This window comes from Lutzomyia longipalpis, chromosome 1 (genome assembly GCF_024334085.1).
Source record: "Lutzomyia longipalpis isolate SR_M1_2022 chromosome 1, ASM2433408v1".
NCBI lineage: Eukaryota > Metazoa > Arthropoda > Insecta > Diptera > Psychodidae > Lutzomyia > Lutzomyia longipalpis.
The window spans coordinates 14,034,837-14,055,629 of NC_074707.1; the positions used below are offsets into that span (position 1 = coordinate 14,034,837).

The 20,793-nt window shown below is 34.4% G+C and overlaps 1 protein-coding gene across 3 annotated transcripts in view; it reads left to right on the top strand.

Annotated features, from left to right (window-relative positions):
* Window positions 1–20,793, top strand: part of LOC129792028 (ras association domain-containing protein 10) — a 55,073-nt gene that overhangs the window by 32,123 nt on the left and 2,157 nt on the right. For all 3 annotated transcript variants that reach the window (XM_055830742.1, XM_055830750.1, XM_055830745.1), the window contains exon 3: window positions 9,131–9,401. In XM_055830742.1, the coding sequence (XP_055686717.1) occupies window positions 9,131–9,401 (271 nt within the window). The remainder of the gene's footprint in view (window positions 1–9,130; window positions 9,402–20,793) is intronic.

Genomic DNA, 20,793 nt, shown 5'->3' on the forward strand with positions numbered 1-20,793 from the left:
AGCGGTTTTGACGTGAAAATCATCTGGAAAATCACTTAAACAAGGAACGGAATATATCGTAAAATATCTCATTGAGAGCCCATTATATGAGGCTAAAGAAAAATGTACTGGTAAGCTGACCAAGCTTACGGGAGCTGTGTTTCTTTCAGTGTACCAATTTTGTGAGAGCAAACTAGAACGCGAATTAATTTAAATACGCACAAAGTCGGGAAAAGTTGAAAAGTCATTCCTCAAGAAATCTTTAAAACGCCATATCTCGAGAACGGATCCATAGATTTTCATAAATTTTTTTTTGTTTGAAAGGTCTTGAAGTCAGCTATAACATATCGAAAAATGAGAAAAATTTATGTCGCCATTTTCGAAAAATTCGAGTTCGAAATTTTCGAAAACTTTGTTTTTGACTTTAGCGCCTCTTGCGGTCATTTCTCGAAGTTGCAATGTTCTAGACATTTGTAGGGTTTCTCGAAACCTTTCATTTGCGCTTGAGTTGATCAAGATCGGACATGTAGAACCCGAGATATGACATGCCAACTTTGGATGGCTATATCTCGAAAACGGATCCATAGATTTTCTTCATTTTTGGCATGGTGCTAGATAATATAGTCAGCTACAACATATCAAAAAATGAAAAAAATTTATGTCGCTGTTTTCGAGATATTCATCGAAAACTCATCGAAAATTTTGTTTTTGATTTTTGGCCCCCTAGCGGTCACTTTTGAAACTTCGGATGTTCTAGAGAGTTGTAGGGTTTGTTGAGATCTTTCATTTGACCCCGGGTTGATCAAAATCGGTCAAGCCGTTTTCGAGTTATGGTCGATTTTCGATGAAAAATTGTGGCGGCCATATTGACTAAACGGCTTGACCGATTTTCGAAAATGAGGTATCGTTGGAAAGCTCTTGATGGCCCCTACAACATATCAAAATTTCAGATTTTTAGCTATTACAGGGGCTGAGATATAGCGAAAACAAAATTTTGAGGTTATTCAAAATGGCGGACGCGGGGGTGGGGGGTAAATTTTGACGTCATAATCGGACGTCTTCCAGTCGACTTTTAAACTTTGCCGTTTACCGCAAGTCTCTATCTATTACCGTTCTCTTGCAATTTAGCGTTATACTCCGGACGGACGGACGGCCGGACGGCCGGCCGGAAAAAAAATTTTTGGCGCATACGTTTTTTGGAATGTGGGGACCCTAATTCGTGCTCATCCCAAGTTTGAGCCCGATCTGACGACTTTCGATTTTGCTCGGTACACAAAAGCTGTGTCTGAAAGAAACACAGCTAAAATAAGTAAATTTCTCATGCTTTTGGCTTTAAGAACAGGAAGAGAGATTCAGATGTGGTATGATGGAGCGTAATGAACAAAAGGTTCACACTGCTTATGAAACATTTCCAAGAATTCGTGGAATTGCAATTCTTGGTCAGCTCCTAGGCTTTTCATTGCTATATAGGGGAGGACGGGGTAATTTGGCCACTTTGGCGGTTTTTGGGATATATCAAGCAAGTATGGTAGTATGAAGAAAACCAAATAGCCCTATTTTGTAGGAAATTTTCCGGCCTACAACTTCCCCATATAACACTTTTCTCTATCTCGATGAGAAATGGGTGAATTTTCCATTCTCCTGGACCCTTAGCTTAGTGTCCAAATTACCCCGAGCACGGGTAATTTGGACACTTTGGCGCACAAATTGTTAAACATGAAAATTTTTGAACAATAAAAAAATTTTATTTTTTCGATTATTTTTTTGGAAGATAGGTTATTTATCTAAGATTCATTTCCAGTAATTTGCTAGATAAAAATATTTAACAGAGCCTCAAACTTTAACATTTTCTGAACCATAAACGGGCAAAGTCTAAAAAAGGCCATTTTTCAAATTATCGTAAATTTCTTTTTTTAGATAAAATTTTTTATCCTACTTTGCTTATAATCTGTAAGAAAACATTAAAAGGCACAACCACAATAAATATCCTAAATGTGCGTCGGAAAATGTGCCGGAAAAACTCAAGTGGCCAAATTACCCCACTCCAATTTTCCGGATAAAACCATTTCCACAGGAAAATCTGTTTGTGATATCGGAAAATGGATGTCACTATCGTGTTTATGATGGATCAATGACCCTTAATGGCTTAAAAGTTAATTTTTAAGTGTTAAAAATTTTTCGAAAATGACGTAGATTCAAAATGCCAAAAGCACTTGAAAAAGTGAAAAAATGATTTTTCTTAAACAAAAGAAAATCCAATGATCGGATTTTCCTCAAACTTGGTACGATTGATTATCTCTATGGGGAGTATAAACTGTGGAGAAATGGATTTTCTAGCATTTACCATACTTGAGATATTCCCATTAATGACTTTGCCAAAGTGGCCAAATTACCCCGTCTTCCCCTACGGAATTTTCTCTTATTAATTTGCAATGAAAAAAAAAGTTACCTCACGGAATCTTTCTTCTCATTTTCACCGCCACCACCGACGCAATTGCTCATTTTTTTTCTCTTCCACCAAACTCACCAGACCATTTAACACCGCCAGAGAAGGATTTCTCAAATAGTTCTCAACTTCCAGCATAGTCTTACTGAAAATTACATAATTCTATCATTATTACTTTTTTTCTTGCTTCTATACACAATTCCCCTCCTTTTGGAAACAATGGATCTATTCAATGGGATGGCAAAATGCAAATATTATTTAAGAGACCTCTTCGGGAGGAGTTACCTCAATGAAGAGATTTCTTCCTCCATACACAAGTAAGCTACACAGCCGTCGATAAAATCACTTCCGGATGAATGAAAGAAACAATGGACGTGAGATGCAATGAATGAATCAAGTTGAAGAAGAAGAAAAAAAAAGAGGTAATCGCGAGATTGTGGCCAAGAGAGAAAGCTACGTGATGGCTTTAATTGTCTCTAGGGGGGAAATCTCAATAAAAAAAATATTTACAATTTTCCTATGAGTGCAAATAGGCCACTTAATAAGTGGGTTGTAAATTATGCCAAACTCCGATACACCTCTATTGGAGTGTAAACAAAATATTTAAATATAAATCCACTCAAAGTACCCTCCAATCGTGATCTAATTTCACCTGACTCACAGACAAAAGCTTCTTAATCCGCCAATGATCTCATTCAAAGAAATTTCATACCACGCTTTTGTGAGCAACAGAATTACAAACCACAGCACAATATTACTTCCCTTTGGCAGCTAATTCTTGGAGCATAACACTTGATATGTATATTTTTTCATGCTCCGTATTATTAATTGATTCTTTATACAGAGAATTCTTAATTGAAAAAAGAAAACATAATTTATACAGTGGGTCATTTTTTTAAAGAAAGAAAGATCTTTACCATCTTTACTGTATTTTTATTGATTTAAAATCCCTGAGCTAGAACGACGGAAATCATAATGACTTGCTGTATCTCTAAGTATGTAATGTAGGCTCTATGAAATCATAAGGTTCGTTAGGAATATTTTAGTGATGAGATTTCAAAATGTCTTCTAACAATTTTATCTTCTTTTTACAAATGTTAGATTTTTTAGTACTTTACTGTGTTTTGGAGTATTACATCAAGAGCATAAAAAACATAATGAATATTTATTTTTACAGCAATTAATTAGATTTTGGGGCTTCTATGGTCATTATAAATCGTAGAAATCAGGAATGGAAAATGTAATAAATGTTATAAGAAATAATAGAAAAGACTCACAGACTTTCCATTTTTCAGTTTCTAGAATCAAGGAAAGTTCGTAAAAACCTTGTCAGAAAAGTCCTTAGGGGAGACCGGGGCTAATAAAGTCACTTAAGGGTTTGGAAAAAGCTTAAAATATCATATTTCTTAGCTAGATAGAACAAAATGATCTGAGAAAGAGTTGTAGGGCAGTAAATTTCCTAAAGAAATGAGCAATACATTTCGCTTTATCTGTTTGGGAAATATGATATTTTGAGCTTTTACTAAACCCTTAAGTGACTTTTTTAACCCCGGTCTCCCCTAATTATGTAAATTAATCGTCTTATAAATGAAAGATCTAATTATCCTTTATTTGTTAAGGAATTTTGATTTAGAAAGTCAATTCTTCACCTATAAAATGTAAGCCAAAGATTGCTCTTAAATTTCATCTTTTAGAGTGTAAATTAAATTAAATCTTAAGCTGTTGTGAATGGTAATACATATTGAGCATTATGAGGAATGACATATTTTCCTGCACATAATTTATAGCTTAATTTATTGAAAATACTTTATTTGTAAACTTTCATGTAAATAAAATTAATAATTGATGGTAATAAATTTTCTCTTTTGAAATAAATAAAATAAAATCCACATTTGCAAATTGGAAAAGAAAAAGTTAAAAAGTCACGAGAAAAGAGTTTGAGGTGAGGGAAAATTTGCACACAGCGGGAAATTGCACATTAGTGATGGATGTTAAGTTGAAAAATCAACTTAATATGTCGCTTGGTTTGAAGAAATCATCTTGGGGAGCTTTTTCATCACATCGTGTTTTATGTAGCATACATATAATATGGTTCTTATGGATGAGAATGAAGAATGAAGATGTACTCGAGAGACGCCATGCCATTTCCCTATCTTATATAGTCTCTCCTGGAGCACCTTTAAATGCGACCGAAGAGAAAATAGAGTCTTGTGCAAACTTAATATGTCGTTTTGCCACTCAAAACACAAGTGAAGTGCACAGTAAACGGACAGAGACGCGAAAGATATCTCTCTGTGAGATTTTCTTATGCAACATGCACAAATGGCAGTGACATATTGGAGAACAGGATGCCCGACTTGGTTTCCCTCGTATCACCGAGGTCTTTTATGGGAGAACGTAAATTAATATTTTATGAATGAAAATTCCCATTTCTCTCCATCTTTCGCCGTTGCAATCCATATTGGTCAATATTGTTCTCTTATTATTCTTCACATTCATCGTAAATAGAAACACGTGTGGTGTACACTCCGAAGACATTTCAGATAATACTGGCAAATTAAGATATTAAATATAACCACAAGAGCAAAGTTTTCTTACAACAATGTATACATGATGTGTGTGCGCAAGGTCTCAATTTTCTCCAAGAATTTTCACTTCACTTGTAAATGCAACTTGCAACCTCATTTTCCATTATTCTAATTAACACCTCTCCTCATTGCCATCATCTTATATGTTGTACCTTCACCTGTGTGTAGTTTACCACACGTTTGCAAAATGCACTCTCTGCAATATTTTATTACCCTCTTCACAATAATAATCATAACAAAGTGTCAGAGATGAAAAGTCTGTGAACCATAAAACTTTATGTATGCTGAGTTAAGATGAAAAGCTATGCTTTCATCGCCTTCGTATCACTTAATAAATTGAATACAAATAGCACGCAGTCACTGTACAGAATATTTCTTGAGGGGTAATTTGTACACAACTCTGAGAGACTCGTGCGGTGAAGACTCGACATTTCCGTCTCCAATATTGAAAAATAATAAAACTATTATTACAATGTTTCTATTTCCTTTGATATCAATGACTATATACACGACTTTAACTATAAGGAAGATTTATATTTTATATACCTACATATAAAAGGCGCAATGGGTTTGTTGGTGCGATTGATTCTCTTTCTTTTAACACGTTTTCTTATATTAAAATGGTAAAAGAGAAAAAATCCCAATTCAACCTAATGCATTTTTTTAAAAATTTTTAAGTGTTTTCTTGTGAATTTCTTTCAGTCGAGCTGTTATCTTTGCCACTAGTGGCGTAGCTAGAGATATTGGATAGATGTCTGCTAAAAAAGACTCCAAACATTTATTTTTTCCATTAAAGGTTAAAAGTAATTATTTCTCAGCATAAAAATATAATAAAAAATTAAAAATTTATTATCAAACATTAAAATTGAAATGTCAACCTTTACAAAAAAATCAAATGTTAGAATAAGCGCTAATCGTCAAAATAGGCGTCGAACGTTATAAAAGAAACGTCAGACAAAAAAAAAGAAAGCTCATAAAATACGCACAATATTTTAATGAAGTATGGAAACGTTCGAAAAGGAACGTCAAACCATTGGAAATTAACTCTTAAGGTTAAAGAATAAGTCACCGTTGCGAGAAAACCGTCAAACCTTGAAAAAGTAACGATAAACGTTAAAAAATAGACGTCAAATGTTAAAAATGGAACATCAAACATCAGAAATAAATTTCAAACTTCAAGAAAGAAAGACTAAGAAACTTAAAACATTTGATAAAAAAAACAGTCAATCGTTAAAATATTTAAAAAAAAAAAAAACAAATTTTTAAAAGTTAAAAAAGTTCAAATATAACAGAAAAATATCCCTGATTAAATTTTTGGCTAAGCCTCTGCTCTTCTACTTGAATAAAAGCCTTAAAACTGAATTCATAAATTGATTCTATTCACCCCCAAATGTGAAACTCTTCAAAATATTCTTTTTGTAAGATTATTGTGAAATTTATTGCAATTTCAAGAACAAAAAAAAAACAAAAATATTGCGAAGGTGCGATAGGAAAACAATATTCTCCCAATAAACTGTCAATACATTGATACATAATATGGAGATTGGGTCATAAAATTGCCGGATATTGATTCCATCTGACATGATTGTCCATTTTTCTACATAACACACCATGGATTGAGAAAAGCTCTAAAAGCTCCACTAAAACAAATTTCATTGACGGCGTCAGAGGGTTAATAAGCACCAAAGAATTAAATCTCATAAATTGTTGAAAAATTGCAAGAAATTATATTTTTCTTTAGCAACAAGGATGTTCGAAGGATCCTTCTGGGTTGTGTTGAAAAGATATATTGTTGTGGATGAGCCAGGCAATTAAAGTTGTAGATTGAGAAACCCCTACAATAAATATTCTCTACACCCAACTCACCCATTTCCTTCTCTGCACGTTCTGCTTTCCTCATGGGCGTCCTAGTCGCGCGCAAGAGAGAGTATTGGAATTTAATGGATTTATTTTATATCCAGATTTTATTGCTCATACACCAATTGTATTTGGTGAAATATTTTTCTTTTGTATGAATAAAACAAGGAAGAAAGGAAAGCATTTATTGCGGCAGAAAAAAAAGCTCCCGCGTGGGTACATTGCCCCATGCTTGAAAACAGAAGAAATTTGTTAAATTTACGATCGATTAACAAGCATAGAGGGAGCAGAAAAAAATGTAAATCCCCCAAGTAAATCCCCCGCCATGTGAACCACTTTGGGGGAGCTTATTATTCGACAATGTTGCGGATAATTGTGCCGAACTGCTGATGGTGGAAAATTGAACATCAAGGCAGAAAATTGTCGCGTTTTGTGTGAAATTGCGCTAAATGAAAGTGAAATCCAATGTTGGCTCCAGGGAGTGATTTGTAATTACAATTAAGTTGACTCAAATTGATAATTTACGTCACATAATAATCCCGTGAATTAACTCATATAAGCTCCATTTGATTGGTTGCAAATTAAAAAAAAATGGTTTTATAGCCATGTGATTACGTGCAAGAAATCCTTTACGCGGTCATTACTTTCAATGTGGTGTGATGCAAAAAAGAAAATGCAGCAAAATATGTGAATCATTGAGCAGTTGATAGTCATAAATTGTCTGGGAAAATGTGTGTCAAATGAAATGAATCGCGATCACCGTGATTTTGCTTTGCAAAAATTAAACATAAATTGCATTGGACGGGGAATTAAGTGAGAGAAAATGTTTCGCTTAAGTGCGCGGAATAATTTAAAATGATACATAATCACTTTACCGGAGTTTTTCTTACAAGAAGGATTTTTTTTTGTCACAAATACTCGGCATGTGCGCGAGATTAAAAACATTTTGTATCGAAATAGAGAGTCATTTCTCACCTAAATACCCAAAATTTTCCACCTACAGCTGTGAGAGAGTCTTTTATTTTGCACGAAAACATTCCAGAGATATCTGTAAAGATCATGGCGGTACTTAATTTGCTATCTCGTCTCTGTGGTGATGTTATTTAACACTTTTGGCAAAAGTATAAAATATTTCAGTTTGCTCAAAAAAAAAGACCACCAAGGCTACAAACAAATTATTACCTTACGCAGACACTTTGCTATTTTATCTCGTGCCATAAAAAGCTCGTTTTTTTGACGGTCAAAACGAACGCAAATATCTTTTGTGTAATTGTTCTGTAAGTTTCGTGACGAATATTTGAAGAAATCTGCTTTTTTATTTATTTTTGATCTGTATTTGATAAAAGCTTTAATTATGCATGAAAAAAATCATATACGAGCGTGAAAATTTGTTTATTGGAAAATTCCTCGGAAAAGCAGCCAGGAAAAAGGAAGAAAAGCAAGAAAAACTTCGCTGATTGTGTAAGAAAAACGTTGAGTTTTTCTTACTTACACTCTCTCCATTTTCCAACGCTGTTCCAAAGAATGTTCCAACTAATAAAATTCTCCGGTTAATAATATGTGTAAAGCTCTATGGAGCTTTCCCGCAATGGAAGATAAGAGAAAATTTAGTTAAACCAATAAATTTATTAAAAAAAAAACTCAAGAAAAATCAACAATTGCATTTTTTTAACGTTGTGAGGTCTTTCTAATATAAACTTTAATCAAAAATTAAAAAAAACAAAACACTGCGAGAAATCCCTGTATGTAAATTTAATATAATAATAACCAAATAAATTGACATAAAACCAGACATTACCATCACTTAAACCCATTGAAACCAAACGAATCAATTCATTGGATCACTTTTAATGCTTCTAAGCTGATATTTTTGAGCTTATTTTCCGAATCCAAAAAAGGAAAAACCAATCCCAATTTCATGTAGGTAATTTAAAATCTCAGAACATACATGCATGACGAAGTAATATTCAAAAAATGTTCTCAAGCGAGTCTAATGCATGCAAAAGGTGACAGACATATAAATGAGCATTTGGTGATGCTTGAACATGATTTACCTCGTGAGTTGTGCAACATTTTCATCCAATTTACTATCTCATATATAATAAATTCGAGTACAGGTGAATTGTACACATGATGTGAATCTAGATCACGTTTCTAATTGATTCCGCGACTTCTTGGCAAGCCAACCGAAAATTTTCAATTAATATGGAAAATTCATATGTTTCATTTTCTCCTTGTTTTTCACCTGCGTGTTTTCCAGATACCAAGATACCGATGAAAATGAAACATCGTCGTCGGAGAGTACGGATGAAATTCCCGTTTGGATACGTGGGGAACAAAGATGGATATCTGGGGTAACAGACCACACTACAGCTGCAGACTTGGTCGATGCACTTCTGCAGGATGAGGGAATCCCCGATCGGGGGAAGGACTACGTGATTACGGAACGATGGCGGCGTGTTGAACAAATTCTCGATGGACGTACGAAAATTCTCAAGATATGGTCAGCATGGGGTGAGGCGCAGCCAGAGGTAATTTGAGAACGATGAAAAAAGAAGAAAACTTTGCAATAATCATTAAAAAGCGAGGGTAATATTGTGAAAGAAAAACCATAATGATGCTGAGTGGAAGATTATGCTGCCCCAGCAACTTTTATATGTTATAAAAATTGCACAATTCTCTTGATATTTTACTCACTCGACGCACGAAGAAAAAGTTTTTCTTTGCCCCCATCATCATCCCATTAATAAACATATAATAATCAACGTGAGAGTCTCTCTCAATACCCCTGATAAGCATCATATTCACCTGCCGTGGCCCATATTTAATTAATTTTCACTCACACCCACTTTATGAACCACAACGCCAGCATTAATTCGCAATATTTTATTGCCAATATTACGTAACCGATGGCAAAAAATGTTTTTTTTTTTGCATCTTCAGCATATCTTTTTTTTCTCTGTGTTCATTAAAATACCCCAAGAAGTGCTAATAAGACACAAAATGCCCTTGACCGCATAAAATTAGCTCTTATCTTTTATTAATATGTTTGTGAGGAGAAATATATATTAACATACATATGATGGCTAATGAAAACATTTACTGAAATATATCCAATATGATTTTATCAATTTTATCATTATGTTTGTGGATATTCGTATTTCTTCTACTTCAATCGTTCTTTTACACATACACTCGTGCCTTGGCATAAGATAGTCTAGGATGTACTGCTCTCGCGTATTGAAAATAATGAGTGTGAAGAGTATATCCTAAACTATCTTATGCCAAGGCACGACTGTAAATAGAAATTTATTTCAATTCTCTTTTAGCTGTTTCAACGAAAAGTTTCAGTTAGCTACATGCAAATTCAAATCCAAATCAAAAATTTAAATTAATTGACTGATAAAAACAATAAATTATCTAGTCGTGTACCAGTTTTACCTAATTTTGAAATCATTCAACGCAAAAACTTGAATTTAATTGAGATTTTCAATTATCTATTAATTTTCCATGATTAATTTCAATATGTAGAGCAATATATCTCCTCGTGTATTTTAACTTCAACTGAAGTCTATAAAATTTTGTAAATCTGCCAGTTGTGTGGAACATTGAAAATAATTTTGAAAGGGAAAATTTAAATTGTGCAGTTAAATAGCCTTACTTTTGCCATATTCACAAATTGCACAAGTTCGGGATGAGCTTGAAAAATCACATTTTCCGAAGCAATAAAAAGTTCAACAGCAGGAAATTTCATATAAAAATGATTTATTTAAAATCTTGTCTCATAACGTCATAGAGACTGCGAGGAATTATATATTGCAGAGACTCAATTCTATTCATCCTTTGCGCAGTAATTTTTATTGTTTGACTTTAGTTTTTTCCTTAATAATTTTAATTGTTTTAGTACCTATTATTTATTAGGCCAATTTTGTAGAGAATTTTATTTATGGGAATTAGAAATTTTCTTTTGAGAAGAAAAATAAAATTCTTTCTCAAAACATTTATAATTGAAAGATTAATTTTATTCACGTTGAAATTAATCGTCGGCTTCGAATTTAAAATTCGAAGCTGAACATACAAGATAAGTTCTCTCACAAAGTTCAATGCGAATTATTTTTCTATGTGTTCTATATAGTTGAAGTGTTATGTATATTGTACGTACGTAAATTATGTAGATAGATAGCGTTAAATAAAGCACATTTTTAGCAATTCAAATCTTTACTCGTATTTTGAAAAAAAGAACATTAGATGATTTTTCCATTGCTTCTAAATTAAGTCTCCATAATTATAGGCACAGTGAGGACAGAGACAATAAATTGAATTAAAAATGTACTGGTAAGCTGACCAAGCTTACGAGAGCTGTGTTTCTTTCAGTGTAGGTACCAATTTTGTGAGAGCAAACTAGAACGCGAATTAGTTTAAATACGCGCAAAGTCGGGAAAAGTTGAAAAGTCATACCGTAAGAAATCTTTAAAACGCCATATCTCGAGAACGGATCCATAGATTTTCATAATTTTTTTTTTGTTTGAAAGGTCTTGAAGTTAGCTATAACATATCGAAAAATGAAAAAAATTTATGTCGCCATTTTCGAAAAATTCGAATTCGAAATTTTCGAAAACTTTGTTTTCGATTTTAGCGCCTCTTGCGGTCATTTCTCGAAGTTGCAATGTTCTAGACATTTGTAGGGTTTCTTGAAACCTTTCATTTGCGCTTGAGTTGATCAAGATCGGACTTGTAGAACCCGAGATATGACATGGCAACTTTGGAAGGCCATATCTCGAGAACGGATCCATAGATTTTCTTCAGTTTTGGCATGAAGCTAGATAATATGGTCAGCTACAACATATCAAAAAATGAAAAGGATTTATGTCGCCGTTTTCGAGATATTCATCGAAAACTAATCGAAAATTTTGCTTTTGATTTTTGGCCCCCTAGCGGTCACTTTTGAAACTTCGGATGTTCTAGAGAGTTGTAGGGTTTGATGAGATCTTTCATTTGAGCCCGGGTTGATCAAAATCGGTCAAGCCGTTTTCGAGTTATGGTCGATTTTCGATGAAAAATTGTGGCGGCCATATTGACTAAACGGCTTGGCCGATTTTCAAAAATGTGGTATCGTTGGAAAGCTCTTGATGGCCCCTACAACATATCAAAATTTCAGCCCTCTAGCTATAATAGCGGCTGAGATATAGCGAAAACAAAATTTTGAGGTTATTCAAAATGGCGGACGCGGTAGTGGGGGGGTGGATATGACCTCATAATCGGATGTCTTCCGGTCGATATTTAAACTTTGCCGTTTACCGCAAGTCTCTATCTATCACCGTTCTCTCGCAATTAGGCGATAGGTTCCGGCCGGACGGCCGGACGGACGGCCGGCCGGAAAAATTTTTTTTTGGCGCATACGTTTTTTGGAATGTGGGGACCCTAATTCGTGCTCATCCCAAGTTTGAGCCCGATCTGACGACTTTCGATTTTGCTCGGTACACAAAAGCTGTGTCTGAAAGAAACACAGCTAAAAAAAGATTTTTTTGTGAGTTAGCTCAGTAAAAAAATCAATTGCGGAAAGCAATTGCAATGAAAGATTCATGCAGTACAATTTATAACGCGAACGAATATTGCAAAAGTTCGGATGCTGTGCAATTAGGGGATGAAGGAAATCATTATGAGGGATTGTCAGAATTGGCACTTGTCGGCATATACGTGAAATTTTATCACGGAAGAGTCCTCCTTTTATTGCTCGCGAAATTCGCACGATAAACAGCTGAGGAGTTAATGGCCCAATAAAATATTTTACGTTCCCTGATGGATATAGATTATTTAATATTTTTTACGACATCCACCCCGGCTCACGTGCCCACACAACATTCCTGTGGGTGGCAGATTTATGTGCGTTTCAACTATAAATTTTCGGGGTTTGGGATATGTTTGAAAGTTATGCAAAAGAACCGGATGCCGGGGGGTGGTCGAAATTGCCATATTATGTGACTTTTACTTCACACAAGGAGAAAGGCTGTCTGTATGTTTGATTTTTCATATATTTCCTCGTATGTAGGTGAAAAAAAAGCTCCCAAAGTGTTTTCAATTTTTCAAACAATAAATAGGAAGTGACTTTGAAGGTTTCTGACGTAGAAGCACAATAAACTTGCAGCAATTAAGAGAAGCCAATTTGATTGAAAAGCTTTGTTTTAAAGCGAATGAATCACCATGGAAAACATTAAAAAAAAACTCCAACGTCCGAAATGAGAAGTATTTAGCCCCACATACTGATGTAGTATGTTATTGAAAGCATAAAGAGAGCAATGTTTCCTTTACAATTTTATACAATATTATTTATTGGCTGGATGTGAATTTAGGAAATTGTAAATTCATCACTTTTTTTTCAATTTACCCATTTACCCCTCAATGGAAGCTTTCATAACATAAAATATGTCCGTTGCACATATTTAGTAGTCACAATAATGATAGGCAGATTTATGAGACTTTGCAGAATGCTTAAAATATGGGAAAATTCATTTAAAAAAAACTTTTTTTCAGTTTGATTTTCATCATAATTGGATAATATTAAGAGCTGAAAAATGTTTTTAAAAAGAAATTTAAACAAATAAAAAAACTATAAATGGAAAAATGTTAAATTTTATTATATATTACCGTAATTTGGTTAACCCATCCGACTAGGGTTAACCTAGAATGTTTCTTTTTCGATATTTTAATGCACTAGCTTTTGAAAATTTTGCTTAGACTGAATTGCATATTTAAAATGAAACCTTTAATATAATTTTGAGTTAATTTTCATTTGACAATGAGGAATATTTTGACTTTTTTGATGAATCATCCAAATATGTATTTTCTCCATCCTTTGCTAAAAACCGAAAACATTTTTTTGGTTTAAAGAAAGCTTTCAATTAAGTACTTTTTTAAACTGTTCCTGAAGAACTTTTTTCGGCTTGAATTAAATACATTTCAGACTAAAATTTAATACTTGTTTATGTTTCATTTTAATTAAGCATATTTCAGGCTTGAATTTAATAGTTTTTAGGCTTGAATTTAGTATTTTTTTGCTTGATTTTAATACTTTAAAGCTCATTACACGGAGAAAAATAACTACTAATACTAGCTGGAAACTCTTGCTATGCCAATAGTTTGGCGTCAGAATTGTTACATTGTTGGCAGAGCTGGAGTTTGCTTCTAACTCAACTACAAACTGGCTATGTCGCCAATGAGTCAGAAGGAAATGGCGTATATGCACACACATTTTGTCTCATTCGTTTAGATTTTTGTATGCTATAATTGGAGAAAAAGAGACATCTATATCTTTAAAATTATATATCTAATCTTTTCACAAGTCGGCAAAGCCGTCGACTGAAGTAGCATGTCACGCATCTGCACAAGATTTATAAAGCAAATACGAGACAAGGTTGCACAGTCGACGAAAAGCCACAGTGACAAATGTGTGAGAAGAGCAGAAAATCTCATTTGATTCTACAGGAATTTCTAGTTGGCACAGCTGGAGTCTCCGGCTAGTGCAAATGGACAGTGGCGGGTACAATAACATTATAACTTGTTATTATAACAAGTACTGAATTTTTGCGCCGCCTCAACTTTTTTCTTTCCGTGTAAACAAACTCATTAGAAAATTAATTGCTTTTCCACTCACTTTAAGATCCTTACACACATACTCCAAAGACTAAAATTCCTATCTCTCTCTGCCCAGCCTAGAGGCGAGATTGTGGTCCAAATAAAAAAAAAACCTTATGCAAAAATAGAGAGAACATAAAAAATGAAAGACTCCAGTAGCTGATGCGATTTTTTTGCAGTGCTCGTTTGCAATTTTAAAACTATTTTGACTTCAATTATTGCCAATCGATTGGTGTGTCCCAGTGTGTAGCTCTCGACGATCAATTTGCAAAAATGGGCAAAAAAAATCAGAGTGCAGATAGAAGGAGAGAAAATTGAAGAATAATTTTGTTGTTGGGAACAATTCGATTATGCAACAACGAAACCTTATAATGGCAATAAATAAAACACAAACGGATGGTTTATGATTTCTATCGCTAAAATAAAACATGGAACAACAGCATGGCGCGTTATACAATCAAATACAATCCCACAATTTGCATTAATTTTTCACATACACAGTGTATTTATGGAAAAAAAGGCTTTTATGTAAATACACCATACTTCACATAATATTTGCACAAAAAGGGGTGGCAAAGGAGATATTGAAGTTATGATGAATGTTTTTTGCAATATCTATGCTTCGATATTGTTGTTGTTGAAGAAAATTCTCAGGGAAGGAAGCTTGCCAATAATACAATGACTAATGGACATATTGCACGTTTTACTCACAGGGCATTGAATATATATGGAAAATTGGACATTCAATGAGCATTCATAATTTTCCATATTCAACCGTGAATGGTTGGAAAATTTAACGCATAAAAAAACCCTTTCATAAATTTTTGCATAAATTGAGAAAAAAATTGATGGTATAGAGGAGAGAGAAACCGTTAGTAATTTCCTAATATTAGCTCTGAAAAATTCTTGGAAAAATATTTCCCAGCAGTGCACAATTAAGGCATTTTCATGATTGATCCACCCTTCCCAAAAAAAAGCATGTAGCACAGGAAAATACATAAGAGAGGAAGGAAGCAATTTTCCATTTTGGCATGATTTATTAATTAATTCCGTACAACAATTGCGGATGGGGATGGGCGCCTCATTATGTGTGTCAGTGGCTAAAAGAGCACACACCTCTGACCCCATCACCTTCTCCCCTTCCCCCATATTGCACACGCAGCTTTTACAAGGGGAAAGGGAGATGGTGTGCCATAAGTGGGATTAGTTTGTATGAAATATGGCATTTAGCAGCATATGAGCGATGAGTTTGGTGGAGAATTATTTTGCAATTCACACGCAGAAATTAATGAGAAATTGCTGCAAATTTAATTGTCATGTTATCCATCATTCCCATAAAAGTCCAAAGAAGATCTTCTTGTGTGTTGCTTCACTAAAATCAACACGCATTGAGTGTTGATACAGTAAAAATCTGCACTTGAGTGTTTGCATGAAATTCAAGCACAAAATGTTGCATAACTCTTTGACCTATCCATGCGATGTTTGCCAAACAACATTATATGGAGATTGTTTACCCTGTACCAGAGTAACTGAGAAAAAAATATTGTGCCTACAATGAGTCCATTGGTTGAAGATATAGATTAAATAGTAGGTAGAGAATTTCTTTTATGTAACGTTTTAATATTGATTTAATCCTTTTGCTAAAATTTTCATTTCTTTTAATCAGGATAAGCATAAAAAATCTTTTTTTCCGTCTATGATAAAATAATCTAGGACAGAGCTCAAAATATGTATTTGCAATTTCAATTATTTCAAAGGAGTTTAGTTACTGCTGTGTGGGAAAACTTCTTATTGAAAGGAACAATCTGTGGCTGTATTCTCTAACAGTGAAATCCTCTCGTGATAAATTCCCGAAAACTTTTGGAAGGGAAAAAGCGAGGAAAACTTTGCGTGATCTTGATCCTTTAAGAAAAATAATGCATCTGTGATAAACTTCCGTAAGATTTTCCCGGTTTTCACGTTTCTTTTAAAGCGCAAAAGCCTTTAGGAGTTTATCACGGGAGTTTTTCATTCTTAGAGAATTCATGCCCTGGACACGAATTATTTGTAAAGGATCAAAAAGTTTAAGAAATCGTTAAAGAGCCTTCTGATTTTCTACTGGGATCACTTGGAAAAAAACTACGAAGAATTTTTTCTAGAATATCAAGAATGACGTCAATATTCTATTTTTATTACCTTTAACCAAAATTGTAAGGATAAGTTTTGAAATAATACATCGTCTTTTTAGCTAACTCTCAAAAGAATTTTGGTCCTACATTTCTCTACGAACAACTCCCACCAGTTTCAATTAGACTTCATGAAACAGAGAAAACACAATTATGACGTCATAATGTACATTTTTTGGAGAATCCTTGCTAAGTTTTCCAGCTGATATCAGCGGAAAATATGAGATGTTTTTTTGGCGATTTTTTTTAAAATTCTTTTTTGATTCTCTACAAGATCATTCGTTTTTCCCGATTGTTTTCATAAAAAGAGAATTTTCCTATACAACAGTGACTAAACTCCTTTTTGCAAATCAAATCTTTACAAACGAGACCGATTTTAACTGATTTCTTCGCAGTTAAATAAATATAATTAAAGAGATTTTCATGGCAATTTTTTCAGATCCAAAGAAATAATTTATTTTAAAAACATATAACAAAAATCTACAATTTCCCTATAAGATTGGACGTATATACATCTCATTATGCCAGTGAAAGGCATAAAGGGGTAAGTCAATCATAACGCGTCCAGTTATAAGAGTTGGTGTCCCACAACGAGTAGAAGTTTGTTTATGCGTTGTAATGCGATTTGTGAGCAGATTAGTAGACAACTTTAATTTTTTTGTAAAATTCAGCAATTTGATGGATAAAAATGGTCATATCTCTGGTTCTATAAGACATACAGAAATTTCTTGACTAGTTTTGGAAAGGTATTAAAACAGGCTATAAATTAACATAAATTTCAATAATTTTCAAGGTCACCTCCAGAACACAAAATGGCGGATTTTTGTTCTACCAAAACAGTTTTTTACACTTTTTGTCCTCAAGGAATGGTCTTAGAGGTTTCTGATGTTCTAGAAAGTTGTAGAGTTTTGCAAAACCTTTAATTTGATATAAAGATGAGTACAATCGGTCAAGCCGTTCAGGAGATATGGTTCTTAGAACTTTTCAAATTCAAGAATTTTTCAAATGGCTATATCTTCTAAACGGTGACATAGATTTTCTTCATTTTCGGACTGGTGAAAGATATTAAGTCAGGCTACAACATATTAAAATTTAAAGGAAATCGATAATGGGGATTCGGAGATATTGCCCCTTAAAGTTAGGCAATTTTTGTTTTTGATTTTAGCGCCTCTTGCGGACATTTTTGGAACTCGGAATGTTCTAGACAGTTGTAGGGCTTCTTGAAACCTTTCATTTGAACCTAAGTTGGTCAAAATCGGTCAAGCCGTTCTCGAGTTATATTGAAAAAACACTTTTTGCTTTAGGCCGCCATATTTGCTAAACGGCTAGACCGATTTTCAAGTATGAATTATCGATGAAAACATCTCACTGAGCTCTACAACATACTAAACTTTCAGACCTCTAGCTATAAGGGAAGTGGTTGACGGTAGTTCAAAATGGCGGACGGCGGCCATCTTGGATTTTGAAAATGCAAAAAAATTAAATTTTACACCCACATTTCTATAGAAAACTTCAAACCCGAAGTCTCTATCTGTTATTGTTCTCGAGCTATAAAGCAAAGTTTGGGCGACCGGCCGGCAGGCCGGCCGGAACAAAATTTTTCCACCACCATTTTCATAATGTGGGATGTCTAAAACGTGCTCATACCAAGTTTGAGCCCGATCTGAGGTGGTCGGTTTTTCCGACGATTACAATACTTGGTGTTGGCCACGAAGTGGAACACCAACTAATAAATGGGAGTTTTGTCAAGAATATGAACATATGAGCAAATATTGCTCATTTATGTGCTTCTCATCTCTCAATCCTCCTCCGATTTTCCCATTAGGCGCGGAAAAGCGTGAATGGTGAGAAGAGAAAGAGCTCATCTGTGCAAGCTCTGTATTGCTTTATAGTGAAAGGGCGGGAAAGTGAATTGATGGGGTGGGTGAGGTCACCGCTAAAATGTGTGGCTGTTGGAACAAGTGCCCTTTAAGCTGGTGTTGTTTCACTCAAACAAGCATCCGAGGAGCACATTGTTGTACACGAAATGTGCTCATAAAGTGGGTTAATAAAATTAATCGTAGCCAAAGTGCGGCACAGCAGACACTCCGAGGCATATGTAAGAGGGCATCCAATGTAATGAAGCGTGCAATTGAGTCTGTCCCGGGCAGCATATATACGTTCTATCGCTGGTACTGCGACACGGCAGAAAGTGAAATTGCAGTCATTGGGTCGCTAATACCATGCCTGGCACATGCTTAATAACACGGAGGACACACGGGATGGGAAGGCGTGCACGGGTGAATCGCCGGAGAATCTTGCACATACAGAGATTTGCCCATTCCCCCCCGCCCAACGAACTAATGCATTAAATTACTTTTTACGACGACCCCGGACTGCCTTTGCATAATGCATTCACTTGCACTGGTGCAGCCCATATAACGTAGACAAATTGGTTGGATTCTTCGGGGGCCGTCTATTTGGAACAATAGTTCGCAGTGATGTGGTAACTCCGCAGCCGTTCTATATTTTACATTTTCAAACAAGTCTGTAGAAATTAAGGCCACGCCACATGTTTTCTGCTGTACCCTTTTGCATCTTCGTGTGACTTTTAACCTTCAGCCATTATTCCTTTTCTAATTAAAATTCTTGGGAATTAAATGCCTAAAGTTTCTTTTTTAATGATTCTCTTTTATTTCAAACGAGGTAAATTGTCGCTTCGCTCCAATTTACCTCGCCCCGCTTCGCGGGGATTTGTTGCGCTTCGCGCAAATTTTTAGAAGAGACGAATTGAAATAGATTTAATGGAATATTTACTCGTTGGTAAAAACCGCCTGGTATCAGTAGTCTCTGTACCAAATTTCATCACGATCGGACAAACGGTGTAGAAATGCATAGCTGTACAGGAACGAAATCCTTTCTTTATTATATAGATAGGCCAAAATTAATTTTTAAAAGTTTGCTGTTTAAATTATATGATTTAAAACTTATATTAAAACAATTTTGAACTGAAAGATAGAGTTGAATTTATGAATTTTAAGCCTAAAATGTACTAAATTCAAGCCTAAAAAATAATTTTTTTATAGTTAAAAAAAAAAACGGAATCATTCAAACTTAAAAGTCAATCATAACGCGTCCAGTTATAAGAGTTGGTGTCCCACAACGTGTAGAAGTTTTATTATGCGTTGTAATACTATTTGTGAGCAGTATTAGTAGGCAACGTAGGCAAAATTGATTTTTTTGTGAAATTCAGTAATTTGATGGATAAAAATGGTCATATCTCTGGTTCTATAAGACCTACAGAAATTTCTTGACTATTTTTGGAAAGGCCTTGAAACAAGCTATAATTTGATATATATCTCAGTGATTTTCAAGGTCGCCTCTAGAACACAAAATGGCGGATTTTTGTTTTACCAAAACAGTTTTTTGCACTTTTTGCTATCAAGAAATGCTTCTAGAGGTTTCTGATGTTCTAGAAAGTTATAGAGTTTTGCAAAACCTTTAATTTGATACCAAATTGAGCAAAATCGGACAAGCCGTTTAAGAGATATGGCTCTTAGAACTTTTCAAATTCAAGAATTTTTCAAATGGCCATATCTTCTAAACGGCGACATAGATTTTCTTCATTTTTGGACTGATGCAAGATTATTAGTCCTGCTACAACATATCAAAATTTAAAAGATTTGCCTAATGGGGATTCGGAGATATTGCCCCTTAATGTTAGGCAATTTTTGTTTTTGATTTTAGCGCCTCTTGCGGTCATTTTTGGAACTTGAAATGTTTTAGACAGTTGAAGGGCTTCTTGAAACCTTTCATTTGATACCAAGATGATCGAAATCGGTCAAGCCGTTTTTGAGTTATATCGAAAAAACACTTTTTGCTTTAGGCCGCCATATTTACTAAACGGCTTGACCGATTTTCAAGTATGAATTATCGATGAAAACGTCTCACTTAGCTCTACAACATACTAAAATTTCAGACCTCTAGCTATAAGGGAAGTGGTTGATGGTAGTTCAAAATGACGGATGGCGGCCATCTTGGATTTTGAAAATGCAAAAAAATGAAATTTTACACCCACATTTCTATAGAAAACTTCAAACCCGAAGTCTCTATCTGTTACCGTTCTCGAGCTATAAGGTAGAATGTC